General features: G+C 44.1%; 1 protein-coding gene across 4 annotated transcripts in view; it reads right to left on the bottom strand.

Moving 5' to 3' along the window:
• ST8SIA1 (ST8 alpha-N-acetyl-neuraminide alpha-2,8-sialyltransferase 1) overlaps positions 1-18,560 on the bottom strand; it is a 113,880-nt gene extending 95,320 nt beyond the window's left edge. The window contains exon 1 of one of the 4 annotated variants that reach the window (XM_006184535.2): positions 17,888-18,560. In XM_006184535.2, the coding sequence (XP_006184597.1) occupies positions 17,888-18,123 (236 nt within the window). In that variant the 5' untranslated portion in view covers positions 18,124-18,560. Of the gene's footprint in view, positions 1-14,015; positions 14,538-17,840 lie in introns of those variants that run through there. The other 3 variants (XM_032472841.1, XM_032472843.1, XM_032472842.1) reach the window with 3 other exon arrangements.
• Positions 18,561-21,630: the final 3,070 nt, after the last annotated feature.

Raw genomic sequence — 21,630 nt, 5'->3', positions numbered from 1 at the left:
CTGGTCTGCATCCTGCACCTCAGCCACTCACTACCTCTCTGAGCTCCACTCTCTTCCTACGTCAGTAACCTGTCCAAGGTCACAGCGCTCGAAACTTACGTGGGGTCAGACGCAACTGGACAGAGAGAGAGAAGAGGAAGGAGAAAGAAATCCAGCGTTGAATTCATTAAAGAAACACTAAAAGCAGGCCCATTAAAGAACATCAATCACAAGGAGACATTTGGAAAGGGAACAAGTGATCATTATTTATAAGATATATAAATATACAAGTGCATAGGTGGAAAACCCAAGAGGATAAGCTGAAAAAAAAAAAACTAAGAAACTTAAATAAGGTGGATTGTTCTAAAAAAAATGAGTAACTTTCCTATCCATAAATAATAATCACAGAAATAATTATGAAAGCAAGATACTACTGGGTAGAAAAAAAAAAAAGAAGCCTCATTACATAAAGCAACTGGGAGCATCTCAAAGTATAGAATCTGAAAGAAAAAAAATGAAATACTCTGTTTTGGGGAATAAAATAAGGATTGTATATGGAAGTAAACAGATCTCATTCTTGGATAGAAATTTTCAACTGATATCAGTTAATGTAATTCAAATGAACATACCAGTGAGAATCACTTGAACTTGAAAAGCAATCTCAACTGTACCTAAGAGAAGAAGAGGAAAGAACTGCAAAGGAAACGCTGACAAGGAAGCAGTGACTAGCCCTATGAGATATTAAAGTTTACTGTAAAGCTACAGTAATTGAAACACTATGACTGTAAAACAGAACTAGTAAGATAAGGCTATGCAAGGAAAGTGGAACTTCTGAAACAGACCCACACATGCAGGACTGTCCAGCATGGCTAAAATTGACATTTCAAATCAGTAGCAGGAGGTAAGTTTTTTGTTTTAAGTATTCCTGCTAGAATCTGTGGGGAAAATACTGGATCTCTATCTCATGATACTGGAGTAAGTCACAGGCAGGTCTAAAATTTAAATGAAAAAGTTAAATCATAAAAAAATACCAGATGAAAATATCTTGGGCTGCAGGCATCATGGCACAAAGGTTCAAAAACCATAAAAGAAGAAACTGATGAAGTTGGTTTCCTGATTATTTTTTACCTCTTTACAGAAAAAAAAAAAAAAGTTTTTTAAACATAAACATAAGCAAAGTCAAAAGACAAACTTGGAAAAATATTTGCCACAGATATGACAAAGAACTACATTTCTTTAACAACAAAAGGGCACTGGGGGTATCAAAAAAGAAAAAATGACCACCTCAAGAAGAAAGTAGGCAACATATACGAAGTACCCTACACAGGAGAGGAAATCCTCAGGGTCAATAATGAAAAAGCCACATGAAGCTCAGTCCCACTAGTCATTAAAATCTTAATGTTTTATCTATGTATTAGCAAAATGTTTTAAAGTTAATAATACTCCATTGTGGACAGGCCAGCAGGCTCCTCTTGGTCACAAAACAGACAAATTCAATTGGAAGATAATTGGTAAATATCAATCTATCTAATTCAGTGCGTTGCTTCATGAACTTGAAATTTTCCGTTTAAGAAGCTATCCTGTGGGGATAATTGCAGAAGCAGAAACATCTATTTCCAGGATGTTTCTTAAGCCATTTCTGGTTTAAAAAAAAAAAAAAAAAAAGGGAAAAAACCCCACCATGGTCAATTCTAAAATGGAAAGTTATAATCTCTCCATCTTTTTTGATTAACAGGATAGGACTGCTTTGTGCTACCCATACTAAATGGGGTACCTACTGAGAGAAATGGTGTGGGCGGGAAAATACGGAGGCTGTAAAAATAATTTTCATGCGATTTGTTATTTAATAAATATGTTAGTTATTTATTACCATATAACAAATTCTTTCAAAATTCAGCAGCTTTAAACAACACAGACGTATTTTCTCACACAGTTTCTGAGGGGCAGGAGTGTCTGAGCTGGATGAGAGGGTCTCTCATGAAGCTGCAGTCAAGTTTCAGCTGCTGTCCTCAAAAGCCGGAGAGTCCACTTCATAGCTCACTTCTGTGGTGGATGGTGGCCTTGGTTCCTCACTGGCTGTTGACCAGCTGTCTCAGTTCCTTACCAGTTACCTCAGTTTCATAAACCGCCTGTGGGCCCTCACAACATGGCAGCTGGCTTCTCCCGGAGCAAGTGGACCCAATGGAGAGAGAAAGAGAACACCCAAAATGGAAGCCCCGGTCTTTACAGCCTAATCTCAGGAGTGACATACCAGCACTTCTGCAGTAATCTATCCTGTTCTAGAAGTGAGTCACTAAGGAGGGGGTATGATACGTGAATGCCAAGAGGTGGGAGGCACTGGGAGCCATCTTAGAAGGTGTCACTATGCAATACAGATATCCAGATGTTTTTATACACAGAGACACAAACACTCATATACAGTAGGGGATTATATATCCCAGTTTGTTTGAAACAGTCTTGTTCTATTGCTGTTGTCTCGGAATAATGACTGTATTTTACCTCAAGTATCCCAGTTTGGATCCTAAATTATATACTCTGAATAGAAAAACATCTCAAAGGCTACACATCAAAATATTAACACTGTTTATCCTCTAGGGAATGAGACGAAGAAGACGTCTATATTTGCTTAACACCCACTTGTAAGTTTTAGCTTTCACAATAAAAATGCACGATCTTAATAAAGAATTTTCAAAAACCAGACATTACACATTAGATCTCTATCTTATCTTTTGGAATAACTCAAAATAGTATCATATAGCTTCCATCTCGGAAGTGACAGTGACTGACTCCGAAAGTTTTAAAAGCCTCTGGGGATCCCAGGAGTGGGGAGAACAGAGAGTGTAACTTTCCTTTTCCGGCAACACAGAAAAGGTCTTCACGTGTTTGGCTGTTCCTCTCCTATTTCTCACTGATTCATAGATTTTAGTCCCCTGGCCATGGCATGTTGGTATTATTTCCTGGCATCCATCTCACAGAGATAAATGAGAATTAAGAAAGTGGGCTACGACAGTTAGGTAAGAAAGAAAAAAAAACAACCTTAAAACCAAGCTACTGGGATGAATTAGAAACATTAGGCAGAGTGACACCTTCCCACTAACTTGAACCCAAGATCTTTGCTTGATTTGGAGGCTCCTTAAGGACAAGGTGATAAAAACAGCCTTCGATACTAACAATAGTGAAATATACAGCAAATGTTAATTCACCTTCACAGACCAAAATTTTACCATTTGAGAGTCCTTTCTTTGTGTTAAAACACTGTGATATAAGGAAGTAGCAGGCTTTAATTTGAAGCCCTGAATGTCAATGCTGGTCCTACAGAAAAGGAGGCAGGCTAGCATCATAAGGAGCCCTAGAACCCTAGATCCCATGAGCCCTAGAGCCAGACAGACCACTTATTAACTGCATAAGCCCAAGCAAGGTCATTAAGCTCTCTTTGGTTCAGTTTTTCCATCAGTAAAACAGGACTATCTTAGCTTTTTCAACAAACAGTGCTGAGACAACTGGATATCCATATGCAAAAAAAGTTCATGTAGGCACAAACCTTACACCCTCTACAAAACAAAAATTCAAAATGGATCTCAGACCTAAATGCAAAATGCAAAAAACTGTAAAACTCCTAGAAGATAACATGGGAGAAAACCTAGATGACCTTGGATATGGCAATGACATTTTAGATGTAACACCAAAGGCACAATCCATGAAAGAAATAATTGAAAATTATTAGCAAATTGACTGGACTCCATTAAAATGAAAAACTTCTGCTCCATAAAAGACAATGTCAAGAGAATGAGAAGGTAAGCCACAGACTGGGGAGAAACATCTGAAAAGACACAGTTGATAAAGGAGTGTTATCTAAAATATCCCAAGAACTCTTAAAGTTCAATAAGAAGAAGAAAAAAACAATTTTAAATGGAAAACAAAAACGAAAAACAAAAGCAAACTCATAGATACTACGAACAGATTAGTATTTGCCAAAGGATGGGGATGGAGGTAGGTCAAATGGGTAAAGGTGGTCAAAAGGTCCAAACTTGGAGTTTTTCAAGTAAATAAGTCTTGAGGATGTAATATATGGCATGGTGACTTCAGTTAATAATACTATATTGTATATTTCAAAATTGCTAAGAGAGTAGAGCTTAAAAGTTCTCATCAGAAGAAAAAAAAACTTCGTGGCTATGGATGGTGGTGGGTGCTGAGCAGGCTTACTGTGGTGATCATTTCATGATGTATACAAATATTGAATCACTATTTTGTACACCTGAAACTAATATAATGCTGTATGTCAATTAGATCCGATGTTAAAAAAAAAATGGGCCGAAGACCTTAACAGATACACCACCAGATGGCAAATAAGCATATGAAAAGATGCTCCGTATCAGATATCACTGGAGAAACGCACATTAAAACCGACAACGAGATAGCCAAAATCTGGAACACTGACAACACCAAGTGCTGACGAGGTTGTGGAGCAACAGGAACTCTCTCATTCATTGCTGGTGGGAATGCAAAATGCTGCGGCCACTTTGGAAGCCCATTTAGCAGCTTCTTACAAAACTAAACACATTCTTACCACACAATCCAGCAATCAAACTCCTTGGTATTTACCCCCCAAAATTTAAAAACTTATATCCACAAAAAAACCAGCACACACATGTTTACAGCAGCTTTACTCATAGCTGTCAAATCTTGGAAGTAACCACCACGTCCTTCAGGAGGTGAATGGATAAATAAACTGGTAGATTCATACAACAGAATACTACTCAGTACTAAGAAAAAAAAAAGTGTACTATCAAGCTGTGAAAAGACATGGAAGAAGCGTCAATGCATTTTACTAAGGGAAAGAAGCCAATCTGAAAAGGCTACATATAGTGCATGATTCCAACTCTTAGTACATTCTGGAAAAGGCAAAACTGTGGAGTCAGTAAAAGATCAGTGGTTGCCAAGGGCTGCGGGAGAGGGCAGGGATGAATAGGCAGAGGATTTTGAGGGCAGTGAAAATCCACTGTATGGTACTCTAGTGATGGAGACATGTCATTACACATTTATTCAAACCCATAGGATATACACCACCAAGAGTGGACCCTGAGGTACACTGCGGACTTGGGGTGATTATAATGTCAATGTGGGTTCATCCACGGCAACAAATGCACCACTCTGGTCAGGGAGGTTGATAATCTCCCCTCACTTTTGCTGTGAACCTAAAACTGCTCTAAAAAAAATAAAGTCTTGAAAAAGGCAGGAGGGGTGGGGTGGGGGACCCGACTCACCCTTGGGAGCTGCTCAGAAGGAAGAAAGGAACCCTGAACCAAGGAGCCAGGGTGGCTTCTAGAAACCGAGGACAGCCTTCAGTCGGCAGCCGGCGAGAAGACCTTGGTCCTTCATCCCCAAGGAAGTGAATGCTGCCAACAACCCAGGTGAGGAAGACAATGGATCCTCCTCTAGAACGTCCAGAGAAGACTGCAGCCTGCTGACACTTTGACTTTAGCGCACTGACAAGAGGCCCATGTCGGACTTCTACAAAGATGTAAAATAATAAATTTGTGTTGTCTGGGTGCGAGGTGGGGAAGGACTATCTTACAGGGCTCCTGTGATGATGGTAACGTACATGAGGTATTTAAAAGAGGAGCTGACACATAGTAAGCGTTCATTAAATGCTAGCTCTCAGCACCACCTACAATCTAAACAGCCTTAGGCAAATAATTACTCACAGCCTGTTTCTTTGTCAAAAAAGGATAAGAATATCTCCTTCACAGAGCATTTGTGAAAATTAAATGATAACACTGCTTAAAACAGGGCCTGGCATATGGCAGACACGAAATAAATAACAACTCTATCACTAAAAATATCATCATTGTTCAAAAAATTGAGCTGATTTTAAAATCGAGGGTTAGGATATATTGCGTGTGAGAGGACCTAGCATAGTGCTTGCACGTAACTGGTGCTCAAGAAATGCTAATTAAATGTAAACTTAATTTTCCATATTGCATTTCTATTTTAAAAATCCAAAGAGAATCTTTCAGACTGCTTAAAAGTCGTAAGTCTTACACACTACTTCATATAAGGTAGACAATGAACAAGGACCCACTGTAAGGAGAAAAAAAGGAAAATTAGGGAGGATTAGAAACCGGTACTAGCAGGAAGTTTAGACTCTTAAAATAAAGAATGTGTAACTATCTAATTTTAAAAAAAAACAAGGACCTACTATATAGCACAGGGAAACTATATTCAGTATCTTGTAATAGCCTATAGTGGAAAAGAATCTGAAAAAGAATAGATATGTATGTATGCATAACTGAATCACTTCGTTGTATGCCTGAAACTAACACAACACTGTAAATCAATTAGACCTCAATTTAAAAAAGAACTGAAAAAGTTATAAATCATGAAATCTGATAAATTAGACCAATCCCCTGGCTGCTTTACAAGTTTTTCCCTTTTGTAACAGGATGTTCAGTGGGATTTTTATGCTAGAACTGTGGTTTAAGTCCAAACTGGAGATACGACTGCTAAGTACCTCACAGTTGAGAGTCGCACTGAATGATACGGGGTTGGCCTTTCAGGAGGACTTAAGTGATGGTTCATTAGCAATCAATGCCCTCTCCACTCTCACCCCCCCCATCCCCCAATCATGGTCAAAAAAAGGAAAAACTAGGAGCCAGAGAAACATGTTGAGGAGTGGGCATTCTTCCCTTCCCTGAAGAAGAGGGAGCACCCAAGAGAGTCAAGCCTGGGGGGTTCCTGGCCAGAGGGACATCCTCCCCTTAGGGTCAACTTAAGTCTATCGCTTGTTGGTCTGCCCCCCAGGCTTCCCAAGTGAGAAGAAAAGGAAATGAGAATGAATCAGTAGGGGAAGAGAGACGCTAAATGATGGAGCAACATTTGAAGATTTTTGTGGTAAATCTCCTAAATGGGGGATGGGGAGGATGGCTGCCTTTAGGGGATGAGACACCTTGATCATCTGCTTAAGATGAAAGTATTCAGTTGAGCATCTTATTTGCTATTCCTAGGGACCCACCTGGGATCCTTTAAGAAGCAGTGCACAGTGACTGAATTTTAGGGTGCAAAAACCCATCTAGGGGACAAGTACAACAAAATATGAGGGTTTTTCCCTTCTCCCTGGGAATTTTGGTCAGTGCCCCAAACTGAGACCAACATGTGCTAAGTGGTTAACATGCTTTAAGTTCAGAAAGCTGCCAGGAGTCAGAGCCAGTCACCTCTCTACAAGACTTCTAAGCTGCACCTGAGCAGAGGTGCAGTCCTGCCGCCACGCAGCCAGAGGGTCTGGGAGGCACGAGCAGTCTCTGGAGGGTCCTGTTTTTTTCCGGGATGCTGTTGATCCTCCGCCCCGTGGAGAGGGCAGACAGTGCCTTTCCTCCCTGCCAACTAGGCAAGAAGAGGGGATGGGGGAAATTCCAAAAGAACCACTTATTAAGGCCCTAAGGGTCTGCATTAAAGAGAAACAGTCATTTCATTCTTGGATGCTTTGCTGAAGGGACCCTGCGCTGTCTAGAAAGGAGAAACAGACATGGGAAGACACGGGGAGGCTGAGGCGGATGGGTCCCTTCGGTGGGGCAAGGATGGCGTCTTTACTCCCACCTAAAAGGGCTGCCCACCAGGCAAAGGAGCCAGGACGATGTGCCCTTAAAAGACGTGGGCAGCCTGTCAAGGCTCGGCCTCCAACAGAAAGACAGGGAATAGCCTGGTCCTCCCAGAGCAGCAGTGGGGGGAGCAGCTCCCAGGACCAGGCGGCGCAGTGTCAGAGGGCGCCCTTCACACTCCCACCCCCGGGGCTGGAGGTTCGCGTGGGGTCAAAGCAAGCACAGACGGCAGGCAGACACAAGAACTTTCACTGTGCTCCAACATCAACAAAACTGAGCTCAATACCAGACTAAGACTATCTCAATGATCAAGGTGCTGCAAACTGATCAAATCTGGCCAAGATGGTCAGAGACCCATTAGAGTCAGAGAAGGGGAGTAGGGGGTGAGGGCCAGGAGGAAGACTTGACCAGGCATACTTGGAGCCCGTTCCAGGCAAAAATAAAATGACTTTGTTTTGACCCCACATGGAGACGCCACAATGTCCCGCCCCTCCCCTTCCTGTTGTGCTCCTCTCACTATGCGGGGGCTGGGGGGTGAGGGAGGGGCGGGGGAAAGGGGTGGGGAAGGGGGGAGGGGTAGGGAGGATAAGAGAGGGAGAGGGGGTCGGGTGGGGAGGTGGCTGCCTGAGGGCAGATCAGTTGCTCACAAGGTCAGCGAGCCCCATCCGAGCCACCGGCCTCTCCATCTCTTTTATGCCACCGCTGACTGACTTTTGCTTTACCGCCCGGACTCATGTATCTTTCAGCAATGTTTTCAGGGGCTTTTCCTCTCTACCATCTCCCATGTTGCAGAGGTTATCCAGAGTGGAGAGAGATCATACCACTGAACTGCGTGGAGGCCTCTGGTCTCACAGTCCCCCCGCCCCCCACCAACCCCGCAGGCCAAAACCTCAAGGGACCAGAGGCGGGAATTGGGCCCTCTCTGGCCCCCACCGAACACAGACATGCACAGCTCCATTCTGAAAGGGAAGGTCAACCTGGGCTTGGTTTTCCTCCATAAAAAGGAGCTGGGAGGCTTTCTGGAGAACACAGCTGCCCCTATAAATACTGTGCGCTGTGTTCTCTGCGGGAAGGCCCGCATCCTCCTGGCTAAGCGCTTTATTCTCAGGGCCTAGCAACAGCGCCTGGCACAGAGAAGGCGCTGAAGGGACGTTTGCTGAACAAAGGAATGAATGGAGGAGGAATGAAAGCATTGGGAGTGAATATTTATGGCATGGAAACTTAATACTAGGCCACAAACAAAACTACCCCCAAAAGGTATTCAGAAAGCTGTGGCCAGGCCTTTCAGACAATTTAAAGTCTCCATTCAGACAGCAAATAGTTGTTAGACACTTAGTAAGGCTGCAATGAGTGATCTAAAACAGACCAGTATAAACATGAGTAAATCTTTGACCCTGAAGCCCCAAAGCAACAGTGTGTGGAAGATGCTTCAAACAGGTCCAAGGAGAGAAGGACAGAGGTAGAGAGGACATAAGCCAATGTCAAGACAATCACCAACACTCAGCCTCCCAAAACCCGACCCAACAAAACACCATCATAGGATTTTTGTGTCTTTTTCCTGCACCTTCACCCTCCCCTCAGGTAGATGTGATCTGCTCCAGATTCAAGCTCAAGAGATTTAATTTCAATAAACAGGAAAATGACTCTTAACAGAGTCAGAAAATGCAATTGTTTTAAGACAATTGTCTTCTTCCTTGAAATCTCTACCTCAGAGTGAAGCCGAAGTTCATTTTCCCTTTTAGTTTTATTTAATTGCTTAAGTTCTGGGAGAATGATGCAAATGGTCCCATAAAGGCACTGCTTTTTTTAAAACTGAAGTATAGTTGATTTACAATATTGTTTTAGTTTCAGGTGTACAGCAAAGTGATTCAGTTATACACATATAGATCTATTCTTTTTCAGATTCTTTTTCATTATAGGTTATAAGATACTGAATATAGTTCCCTGTGCTATAGAATAATTATTGTCCTTGTTGTTTATTTTATGTACAGTAGTGTTTATCTTTTAATCTCTTCTAATTTATCCCCCTCTTCCCCTTTAATAACCATAAGTTTGTTTGTCTGTGAGTCTGCTGAAAAAGATGAAAACTTTAATTTGAAAAGATATATGCACTTCAATACTCATAGCAGGACTATTTACAATAGCCAAGATATGGAAGCAACCTAAGTGTCCATCAACAGATGATTGGATAAAGATGTGGTATATATACACAATGGAATATTACTCAGCCATTAAAAAGAATGAAATATTGCCATTTGCAGCAACATGGATGGACCTAGAGATTATCATACTAAGTGAAGGAAGTCAGACAGAGAAAGATCAATATTACATGATATCACTCATATGAGGAATCTAAAAAAATAATACAAATGAATTTATTTAAAAACAAGGCACTGCTTTTTAAAGGTAGATGAAGGACCATGCTAAAGGGGAGGATAAACACCAGGACAGATAAAGGCACACAGTCCACTTCACTAAATAAATCCCCACAGCCAGGTCTCTGCAATGTTCAGTGAGGGGAGACTGCCACTGGACATATCCAGTTGTGTGGGAATCTTTCTTAGTTCCTTTGGCCTCTTGAAAATTCCCTAGTGGGAATTTCATCATTCAATGTTAACAATCATCGTATGTCTGCTGTTTATGCAATCACTATCTACACTGAAGTGGAGAAAACCTCAAATCTGCCCTTAGTCAAAGTCAAAGATTTTTTAATGAACAATGGAAGAAACCAGTTATAAGAACTGACGGCAAAAGGGGAAGGGTACAGCTCAGCGGTTGTGTGTGCTTAGCAGGCATGAGGTCCCGGGTTCAATTCCCAGTGCCTCCATTAAAATAAATAAATAAACCCAGTTACTCCCCCTCCCCACCCGAAAAAAAAAAGATTCTATTCTAAGAACTGATGGTAGGAGAAAAAACTGTTAAGAAATTACTTTTAGAAATTTATACTGAGAAAAACAACAGATAAATGTTTAAGATGTATACACAAGAATGTTCATAAAAGCATTATTTATGAAGGTGAGAAACTGCAACATGAATATCCAATAACTGTGGATTCCTTAAATAAATTATTAACTACCCTAACAAGGGGAAATCTTACAGCCATTAAAAAGGGAAGATGTGGATCTACATATATTATTACTACAAAAATATTCAGAATGTACTATCAGATTCATCACATATACACACAGGAGCACTGAATAATTGTCTCTGAGTAATTAAATGTGAGTCACTTTTACAAATGAAAATAGTTTTGCTCTTATCATTAAATCCAACATTGAGAAAGAACTCTTTGAAGAGGCTTATTGATTTCCTATGTTCAGTATTTCCCAAATATATATGAAGAAATTAAAGAAAAAAATCTAACATGCAAATTTCAATATCCTTTTTAAGGATCCTTTGGAAGAAAGTAATTTACTTTAATGTGGGGACATTTTTTTTTAAAACCTCATGGTAAGTAACTTTTTTCCAAAGCGAAAATCACAAAGCTATTTTATCACAAGCTTGTAAGTTAAAAATTAATTAGATGAGAAAAATGTTAAAGATATAATATTGGGTGATTAAAAGAGGATATAAAACTAAATATACAAAATATATACAATTTAGTAATATATATATGTGCACGCAAATATACAAAAAAGAAACTGTGTTACAATAAGTACTTCTGAGGCACGGAATTATGAGTGATTTTTTTTCTCCTTTTTTCTACATTTTATATTTTCCTATGGAAGGTATCTATTACTTCTAAAATCAGATGAACAATAAACATTATAAATTTTTAAAATAAGCATGAGGGGCATAAAACCATACATATATTTGTTTTATGAATAACTGAAACAAGCGCTTTGTTCAAAAAAAGCCCTTTCTCATTACACTCACTTGTAAATCTCTGGTCGTGTACTCTGGTACTCATGCCCTGAATAATGGAGAACGTGGAGCTCTGAATTCATCTCAGCTTCCTCCTGGCACCTAATTAAAGGAGTGACACAGCTCTTGTGGTCTTGGCTGCTTCCGTCTCAGGCAATGCCATAGCTAGGAGACGGTCCAACAGAAAGGGAGAAAATCAATAGCTTCAAAACTCAGCAGAATTATCTAAAACAGACAAACTAGCATCCTTGAAACATATGACCTCAATTTCCTAGTGATCTAACGACACTAGTCCAGGCTGTAAATTTTATAAAATCATGAACCATATCTAACTTTCATCACTGTATCCCAGCACCTCACGGGCACACAACAAGCATTTACTAAATGTAGATAAATGAATGAATGAATAAGTGATTTATGACTGGGGTCTGCTCTCATCCTTAAAATTCTGCTGGCCATTTTATGCATCCTTAGTACTAACACTTGAAGAAGAAGGCTGTAAAAAGGTCACATTTCATTGTCATATATTCCATTCCTGAAAGTACAAGCAACAGACATAGGATGTGGCCCAGAAAGCAGCTTTTCTCCTCATTATGGCTTAATAATTAGCAATTATACAGCACCTAATCCTCTCAAGGTAAGAACTGCCACCCACAGCTAAGGCTCAGAAAAGCCAGCTAAATTTTTCAAGGTCACAGAGTTAATAAATGACAGAACCAGGATCAAAACCTGATTCTCGGGGGCCCCAAAGTCTGGAAGAAGCATCTTGTCATCTCACCAAGCCAGGTGAGAATGACTACAGATAGCACACTAATTAGCTCCCTTAATTATCATCATAAACCTTGGCAGTGGGTTAGCATATGATACCATTTTTCAGATGACAAAGCAAAGGAACAGAGAGGTTAAGCAACTTGCCCAAGGTCACACAGCTCCCAGCAGAGCCAAAATAGAATGAAAAGCTGGAAAGTCTTTTACTAGAAATCATCATAAGGGACCACATTAATGATACATCGTCAGCATCACTTCCAAAATGATTCACAACTGTGATGAGAAAAATAGCCTTTGAGAAAAAAACTTGTCTTTCTGAGCTGCAGGCTAGGCATTTTACAGTATGATCACCTGTTCACATTCAGAGTCTGGACAGTTTGATAAGGACTTGAGTTTAGGATGCCAGCCGTAAGTTCCCTCTTTGCTTTTCCCCAGGCACCTTTTAAAATAACCACTTAGAGTTAAGCCCACGAAGTGAGTGACCTCCACCCCAACTACGATGTCAGTAACAGGTGTTTGCTATTCTGTTATCTATCGCCTGCTCACTAGCTCCTGGCCTGGGAAGGAGGTCTGTCCCTCCCCGAGCTCACTGCACCTGTGGGTGCACTGAAATTGTATCTTCAGCCAATATGACCCCAGGGTTTCACCTCCCCAAAGTGAGAGCTGGATGCTGAGGGAGCCACCTGCCGCCCCGAGGGGGCAGCCTGGGTCTCCTCATTCTTCAGGTGACAATCTGCACATTAATTTGATACACCAGCTCTGACTTCCTAACACAACAGCTCTGTCAAAAGACAAACTGGCCGTATTCTGCACTAACCTATATAATTATTCAACTGATCAACTAGCTTCCTAAACGCTCCTCTCCAAAATGAAGACAAAAAGCCTTCCAACTTGTAAAAAACAAAAACAAAAACAAAAAACAAACACCTCCATTTGCAAGGCTGAGGACAAAAAGTATGCAAATATCTAATGTTTTGATGTTACAATCAAATTAACAAACAGGTTTTTAAAAAAATGTTCTCTCCTCTATCCTTTCTCCTCGACAAATACTCCTGCATAACCAACCAGAACGCCAGACTCAAATTTAAACTTCTCAAACTCCAGGAAGTTTGGTACTAGAACACTGGAGAGCCCCCTTTCCACGTGTACACGTGACGTCTCCCAGTCCCGTATCGAAGTTCCTTTCACATCCTCCCATTCCCGCAAAGAGCGTTCCTTGGCCAGCCCATGGGTTAGCAGGGCGCACAGCACTGTGGCAAATCACCCTGAGGATGAGGGATGCCAGGAAGGCAGGCAGACTGTGGAGTGGGCTCCAGTCATTTGGGCTGGGAATTCCAAAGCCTACAAAGGCCCCATTGAGGCCAGTTGAGAAGGGGTGAGACCAGAGGGGGAATAGAGCAAGGCCCCCGAAACACAACACAAAGCATGAGCTCTTCTTGCCAGGGTCTAAGAGGGGCATTGACGAGACCCCCCTAGCCAGTTCCCATACTGGCTTCCAACAGAAACAGCTGCTTTTTGTCAATTTCCCAAACTGCATCTGCTGACCGGACGCTTCCCTAACCAAGCCCCGGCCATCCATCCAAGTGCAATTCGTTCACTCCTCTTGCAGAAGTCAAAGTATTTACAGTTTGCAGTTTCTAAATTTAGCTCCCAATTGTATTATGTTTCTCTGGGTTTTTAAAATCCTATCAACTGGGTTGGTTTTGTTTTCTCCAAAACAGTGATTCTCCACCAGGGGCCTCCTCCTGGGTGCTAACTGTATGCTAGCATGTAATTTGCACTATACACCTCTAAGAAATGATGACAAACCTCATTTTAGAAGCAGGGGAAGTGAAGTTCTGAGAGCTGGGCTTGCCGGTGGTCACACATCTAGAAAGGGGACTCCAACCACGTGCCGACGGCCCCGGGATCCCTCGGTTCTCACTCTGCTCCGCTGCCTCTCTTCGACTGGCTCTACTGCCAGTTGATTTGTCAGGTATATACATAGAAGCCTGTCCCATGGGATGGCCGCAGAGACCTTGATGGCAGGGACCAGGACTGTTTGGTGATGATGATATCCGGTGAGGCTGTGTCCGGCAGTGCGTGTGGGCAAGCCTTTGTCACGTGGTGGGGTGGCAGATTTCCTCAAAGGACAATTTTAAATGTTTCCAGAGACATTGTGGTGATCCCTTGATATTAGGAGATGGTTAACCAAGAAAGAGAGGGGTGGTTTTATCATCTGAATGAGACCAGTTCATCTCTGAATGTGACCAGCTTTTGTCCTTAACTTCAATTAATAAAAGTGATGTCAATCACTTGCAGGCTAACCTTGCTGGGCATGTTCATCTTGGTAAACAGGGATAATACTGTATGCATTTATACAAGGTTCTTAGGAGAATTATAATCAGACAGGACATTTAAAACATTGAGCATCACACCATGCATACAACAAGAGTCTAATAATTTGTTGGTTTTTGTTGTTGCTGTTTTTACTATGTCAGGTGCCAAGAATAAAGCCTTGCACATAAATTCTGAGCTGAAATTTATTCCTAAGAAGCCAATGAAATGGGCAAGGACCTGGCGGAAGAGATAAAAGCCACTTGGGTTTGGCACTTCTCACACTACTCGACTAGAGTTAACAAGAGTCACCAAGAAACGTTCTTACATTTCCACAGCAGGGAGAATCCATTTCTTCATCTTTCTACTTCCTCGCAGATGGTAGCAAAACTTCCTATTAAGCAAAAAACCCTTGCAGCTTTGTTACTTTCTTGCTGTTCTCCGAGCAGTTTGTCAAAGCCCCCCTCTGAGAAGTCAGTACTTAACAAGGTCTAAGCTTGGAGAAGAAGAAAATCACAGAAGTCCATGGAAACACACTGGGCAAAATGGAACCTGAGATTCTGATGCTTTTAAACACAGTGAAACACTCTCTCTTATCCTCACAGCATTTTAACAATAAACCATCGCATTTCCTTACTCAGTTTGTTTTTGTCAGTCACCCCCTAGGAGGAGGTAAGCTGTCTCAGAGGAAGCAATCTGCCCAGCCTGTTTCACTGCCACCCCCCCAGGGCCTAACTCATATCTGGTGCATTCGAGACTGGTTGACTGACAGACTGCGATTCCTTGTATGTATGTATGAATTAATATACATATATTTATACATTGACATACACCATTCCATGGTTTATGAATGAAGGTGTATCTATATATCCCCACACGTAAGTGCACCTTGGACATTTATGTACACATACTTGTCTTTGTGCAGATGTTACAGACTGGGAAACACAGATACCTGTTTCCCCAAGCGGTGTTTCCTTAACACAATAAGGACTTCTGGCTGATCTATTATTTACCAGTAAGACACGACTGCTCACATACTAACAACCAGATGTTAAAAAACAATTAAACACGCAGAATAAAAAAAAAAAACTGACTTAACAGACCACCATACTTTGACTATCTTTTAAAATCCTCATAGCTGTTCATTAGCTTAAGGGCAAAGGGTGGGCGGGGAGGCGGTGTTCAGAATATGGACCAATAATGATTCCCTGCAAATCTGGCAAGTGAACCATTCTAAATTCTTATGGGCTGGCCAGATGTTCTTATTTAAGTTGTAACATATACAACTTACAATTTATAATTTATGACAATGACAATAGCATCACTGGCGGGGTAAATGTGCCAGCAGCCTGGCATCAGTTTTTTATTTAAACTTGATACCAATCCCACAAGGTAGATGCCATTATACTTGCTTATAAATAAGGAAATGAAAACTCAAAGAGGTGGCATACCTCGTCATGGACCCTGTCAGCCTAAACATTCAGGATTCTACTCCGAAGCCCAAACTCCTTTCCGTGCGCAATGGTGCCTCTTACACAGTTTTACAGACACTAACTTCGAGGGGTATGTGTTTAGGCAGTTTGTATAGCGTATGGATTTTCACAAAATGCCAGCCAAACACACTGAAGACCATCCCGGGCAAGACAGCAAGGGGCAAACGTGTCTCACATGCAACCCGCCTGGGCTTCTGAGAATATGAAGCATTTTCCACTCAATTATGTTCTCCAAGAGAAATTTATTCTCCAACAGAGCTTCATTATTCCTCCTCCTATATTAAAAAAAAAAGGGCTCTTTCATTGCAAACCAATGGGAAGTTCTTAACTCATTTCCTTCTATCACTTGAAATGAAAATGCTTTCTGTCTTTAGAGAAAAGAGTTGCTGGATAATATGCCTTTTGGGGTCTTTTGAGTCTAACAATCAATACTGTGACGGCAAGAGAAAATTAGCTTTAATATACTTTTAAGGGGAGTGGGGTTATTTTTAAACTTAATGACAGAATTCTAAAAAGAGAGACGTCTTCCCTCTCAGCTTAAAGGAGAATTCAGCTGCCTTTCCCTGCAAGGATTGGCTATTATCTATTTGACCTTCTTTCTGGGAGCAGGCCTGAGAAGCAGAGAGAAATTACATGGTTTAAAAGTTGTTTGTTTTTTTTTTTTAATTTATAGATGTTTCTGAACATTTGCAACTAAAGAGAGTGAAAAATGTTGAAGTTGGCTCTCATCTACCAATATAGTGCTTGGAAAGATCTTGCACAGAGCAAAGGAAAGCGCTCCATACCCCCTCCCCACTCCCGGACCACTACAGTCATAGTTAGAACTAACTGCAGCATCGTCAGCTCAGGGAACTGAAGGTGAAAGGGGCACCTGACAGTGGCAGAAGCATCCGCTTGTCCCTTCAACATGAACAGGGCAGCGGGGAGGAAGGGGAAACAGCCCTGTCTCACTTCCAATCTGACTTCACAAAAGAACTTATTTTTAGACACTTAAACTGAAATCCCCAGAAGCGCAGGGAAACGCAACCTCTGAGAGGGTCCTCAGAGTTCCGGTTTCCAACCTCGTTTGAGTTTGTTGTCTGCTTTCTGACTTCAAGCCCCTGCCTAATGCACATCTTCCAGCCTCCAGAAGGCATCCACAGTCCAAGCCAAGAAAAAGAACTGGGCGCTTTCGAGCTTCATGTGACAGAAATTCCAGCACAGACCCTTCAAAGGTACATGACCTTGGGGAAGTAACTCCTCCTTCTGAAGACTCAGTTTGTGGTTGGTAAGATGGGGACAGAATATCTGTTACCAGAAAGTTGTTGAAGGTTCAGTAAAAATTACACAGCACTGGGCTCTTAGTAGGGCATCAGTAAGTGTCCTATGTTTTTGTGCAGGCACACTGCACAAAGCAGCGAGAGCCCGGCTGGGTGTCCATGTTCTCCCTGCCCAAGACTTGCCCATGACTCCCTCATTTGTGAAGCACGTTACCAATGATTCACCAAACCTCAGGAAGATGCCTGGTACCTGCTTCTAATTCTTTATAGCTTCAAACGTCTGCAGAGCCCAAGAGATAAATTCTCATTAAGTTCAAGGGACAAAGTTAGCCTGGATTCTTATTCCCACCGGTTATCGGCAAATCGTTGAAAGAAACCCAGGCTTGGGAAGAAACGCGTACAGACTTTACATGGCCAAAGCAAGTTTCTGCACATCTTCTGGGTCAAGGGCTGGGAAAGGGCCCCTGACTAATGTCTCCAGGTTAGGAACGACAAAGAAAGGGAGGAGGACAAGGAGGACCGGACGTAAGGGCCTCTGAGGGCCGGTGACCCTGTCGTCAACGCACCAGGAGGAAAGGACACGAGAGGGGTGGAGCCGCGAGGGCAGGAGTACCTGAAGGCTCTGGCCGCCGTCTGGTTCCTCCTCCACGCCGTGCCCTGTTGCAGCACCCCCTGCACGATCTCCTTCTCGTTGGGCAGCCGGTAGACCGGGAAGATGTAGAGCCAACAGAGGACCACGACGCAGAGGGCACTGGCTCCCACGGGCAGCCGAGTCCGCGGGAACTTCCATGCCAGGACGGCCATGGCCCCTCTGGATGTATGTCGCCGGGCCCGCCCGCAGGGGCTCATCGCAGCCCCGGGGTCCCGGGGGGCGAGGGCCAGAGCCTCAGCACAACGCCAGGCGCAGTGGCAGCGGAGGGTCCCCCCACCGCCGGGCCCCCATGCACATACACCTTTCGCTTTCTTGCTCGCACTGGCACGCACGCTCCTTCGGCGCCCGCGGCCCCAAAGGTCAGCGCAAGGATTTTTCCCAAGGCAACTTTTTCAAGGATTTCTTTCTAGGGGAAGTGGCCGGGAAGCAAGTCACGAGCTATGGCCATGGTCGCTTCCCCTGCAGAAGGCGGGCGCTGGGGTCTGAGAGAGCTCGGGGAGCGGCGGCGGCGAGTCGCTCCCGCCGGTTCTGCAGCATCACGGTCGCCCTCGGCCTGGGTCCGGGGAGAGGCTCGGCTTGCCCCCAGACATTTGGCCCGCGGCGTCCCCTTCAGAGCGATGCTCCTGCGCCCTTCGCCGCCTCTCCCCGCCTCCCGCGCTGCTGCGCCGCCAGGCACCCCCCCACCCCAGACGCGCTCCCCGCGCCGCGCCAAGTCCTTGGAAATTTCCACGGCGGCCCGGGACCGCTAGCCCGCCCCGGGCTTCTCCGCCTCGCCAGCCGGGACCCCCGCTCCCCACCCCTCCCGGAGAAGAAAAGAACTCGCTCTCATCAGTTAATTCAGCGGCGCGCCGCAGCCTTCCGCTGCGCCCGGGACTTCGCAGACAGACGCCCGGGGATTGGTGGAAATCAAGGTCTCCCCTCCCTCCCCCACCCGCAAAATTGCCTCCTTCGACCCGTTCAGATCCGCGACGCTCGGCAGGAGCGCGCGCCCCGCTCTCCCGCCCTTGTCCTCTGGAGAGAGATGGAAACAAATAAACAAAAAACCACCCCTCCCCAACGTGTATATATACAAATCCCTGAGTGTGGCGGAGACTGACTGATAGGCTGACCCTCCGACACGCAGCCGGCGTGCCGGGGCTGTCACCCTGCCGCCGTCACCCTCGACTCTATCTCACTGGTTGGTTATTAACCCGCAGTGAGGCGCGGGGAGGCCGGCGGAGATTTGTTCCTTCCTGAACCCCCAACCCCCACCCCCCCCGGTCCCGGAGCCGCGGCTCCAGCGACCCCCGTGCGCGCGCGCGCACACACACACGCAGACACACACGGGCCCGCACGCGCGCGCACGAGGAGGTGCGTGCTCACCGGGGTCCTCTGCCTCGCCTCCGCCCTGCGGGGAAAGGCGCTGCTGCGTCCAGATGTGCAGGCAGCTTGCGCCCAGGCGAGCAGACCTCGGGACGTGACAATGCTTTGGAGACGCGGTCGCCGCCTCTGCCTTTTGGATTAAAGGGACATTTGTGCTTCCACGTCTTTCTCGCTCCACTCACAAGGTTACCGCAACCCCGACCTTGGGAGAGCGCCACCCGCCTGGACCACCGGAGCCCAGGGAGCCACAGTTAGGCATTTCTGCTCGCCCTGGCAGACGGCGAATGGCTCGGCTACCTCCTAGCGGTTGCCTGTTCTATTTGCTTTAGCATCCTGTCAAGCATAAAGTGTGCAGGGACAAAGAAAGCCGCCAAGCCTAGTAAACGGGTCGCCTTGGCCGTAGCTCCACCTGATCAACCGACCAGGCAGCAGCGTCCCGCGAGCCCGCACTGACCGCTACATGACCTGATGTTTCTTTCCTCAGCATCTTTCTCCACCGAGAGATGGAACTTGAGAAGTTGATGGAAAGTTATTTACCAAAAATGACCAAACGACCACCAGAGTCGCATTCCTCCCTTTTAGGAGAGTGACCCACTGCCCTCCACGCGCAAGCGTGCCCTAGAATTCCCTCCTCCTTAGGGAAATCAGGAGAGGCGGGAAAGCGTAAAATTCCAAAGTTCCATTTTACCAGAGTGGAGCCTAATACAGATTATTTGAAATGAAGATTATCTGAAGTCCCGCAAAGTAACCAACCCAGTCTCTTCTGTTCTGGAAAGGGGGTTAGGGGCGCGGGAGGCAAACTTTCCCTTAGTTTCCAGGCGGCGGATAAATCATCTGCCATCTTTTTTCAATAGAACACAAACCATCCCAATTTCTGTTTTTTTCCCCGAGTCCAAGGGATGCTTGTGGAGTAAGTAACAAAGAAATAAGACAACAAGCAAAAACAAGACATATTGCAGTCATGAAGGGGCTATGTCAGTGTTTCCCTATTTAACACCAAAAAAATGCAGCAAAGTTCTGCCTTAAATCGAGGGACTTCTGTGATGCAATGTGCTGTTTTTCCTTCTTCTGAAAACTGAGATTCTCTTACCTGTGTCGACGCTTTGTCCCACTCTACAATCCACCTTCATTGCCTGCTTCTTCGTAGCGTGAACACTGAATCTAGTCAGGCCATCGCCTTTTCCTTTTCCCTTCCAACTCACACAGGCATCCGTTTTGTCACTGTTTTGTGGTCCACGTTCCTCTTGCACGGGATGTTTTTTTTTTCTCTCCCTCTATACAAATCCAATGCATCACTCAAGGGCAACACCAATGACTAGGAATTTCCCCCTCCATGTAGTCCCAGCCCACTTAAAACACAGGCTTTGTGGGTAGGAATTTAATAAATGTTTCTGGTTTCTGCTTCTTTTCCTTTTGACTTCCTGCTCTGAATGTCTATAATATCTGCTGGCTCTGACAGATGATTTAACACTTCGATATGCTGTTGTGTTATGTTGCTAGCGTTTTTCATACGTAATTTTGTCTCAGCAAAGGGGCGGTAAGCGTACTTGGTCTCATATATCACATGACAATCCTGTGCTTTTGATTCGAATGAGGCGTCCACGTGACACCCCTCTGCGTCTGGGGGAAAGAGCAGGGACAATATTTTACATTTTTTCATATTCCTGGAGGTACCACCTCAGGCTTGAGCACACGCGTATTCAACAAATAATTGTTGCTTGATTGTTTGCTTGATAAATTGGAGGGCCTCAAAAATTTCTCTGGGCTGTTGCTAAGGCAGCACTGTCTAACGGAAAGGTATAAAGCCCATGTTCAATGTTTTAAATAAAATATTTTACCTGATATTTAGCTCTCTGGTTTATATGACTTTTAGTAGGTAGTTTTGAGGTGGGAAGCCCCATGAAAAAGACTGGCAGGACCACTACTCTCCTGCCGGCACCATCTGGTTCCCTGGCCCAGTGGCATTATCTTGCTTTTTAAACTCTGAAATGGCTTACTTCTAGGAAAGCGGAACTTACCCCTACGATTCTGTTGGTTCCCTGAGCTAACTCCTGATTGGTCCATTTCCTTCACTCCTGATTGGTCCATTTCTACAAAGCTTCTTCCCAATTTATCACCTTTGTTATACCTTATTTGTATATGATGTTACAAAATGTTGCGAAGTCTAGACTGGTAGCCTATAAGAGGCTGTGTAAACCTACAGGTGGGGTCCAGAGCTTGGAGTGTTAACTCTTCTGGGCCTGCTGGCGTTAATAAACCTGAGTTCTCCAACCCTTAGAGTGCTGTTTGGTCTCTCGCCCAGATCCAGGTTGCTGTCACAACTGAGCTGTAACACACTTTGC

This window comes from Camelus ferus, chromosome 34 (assembly GCF_009834535.1).
Source record: "Camelus ferus isolate YT-003-E chromosome 34, BCGSAC_Cfer_1.0, whole genome shotgun sequence".
NCBI classification, from domain to species: domain Eukaryota; kingdom Metazoa; phylum Chordata; class Mammalia; order Artiodactyla; family Camelidae; genus Camelus; species Camelus ferus.
This window is presented reverse-complemented; position numbering and strand designations above follow the sequence as displayed.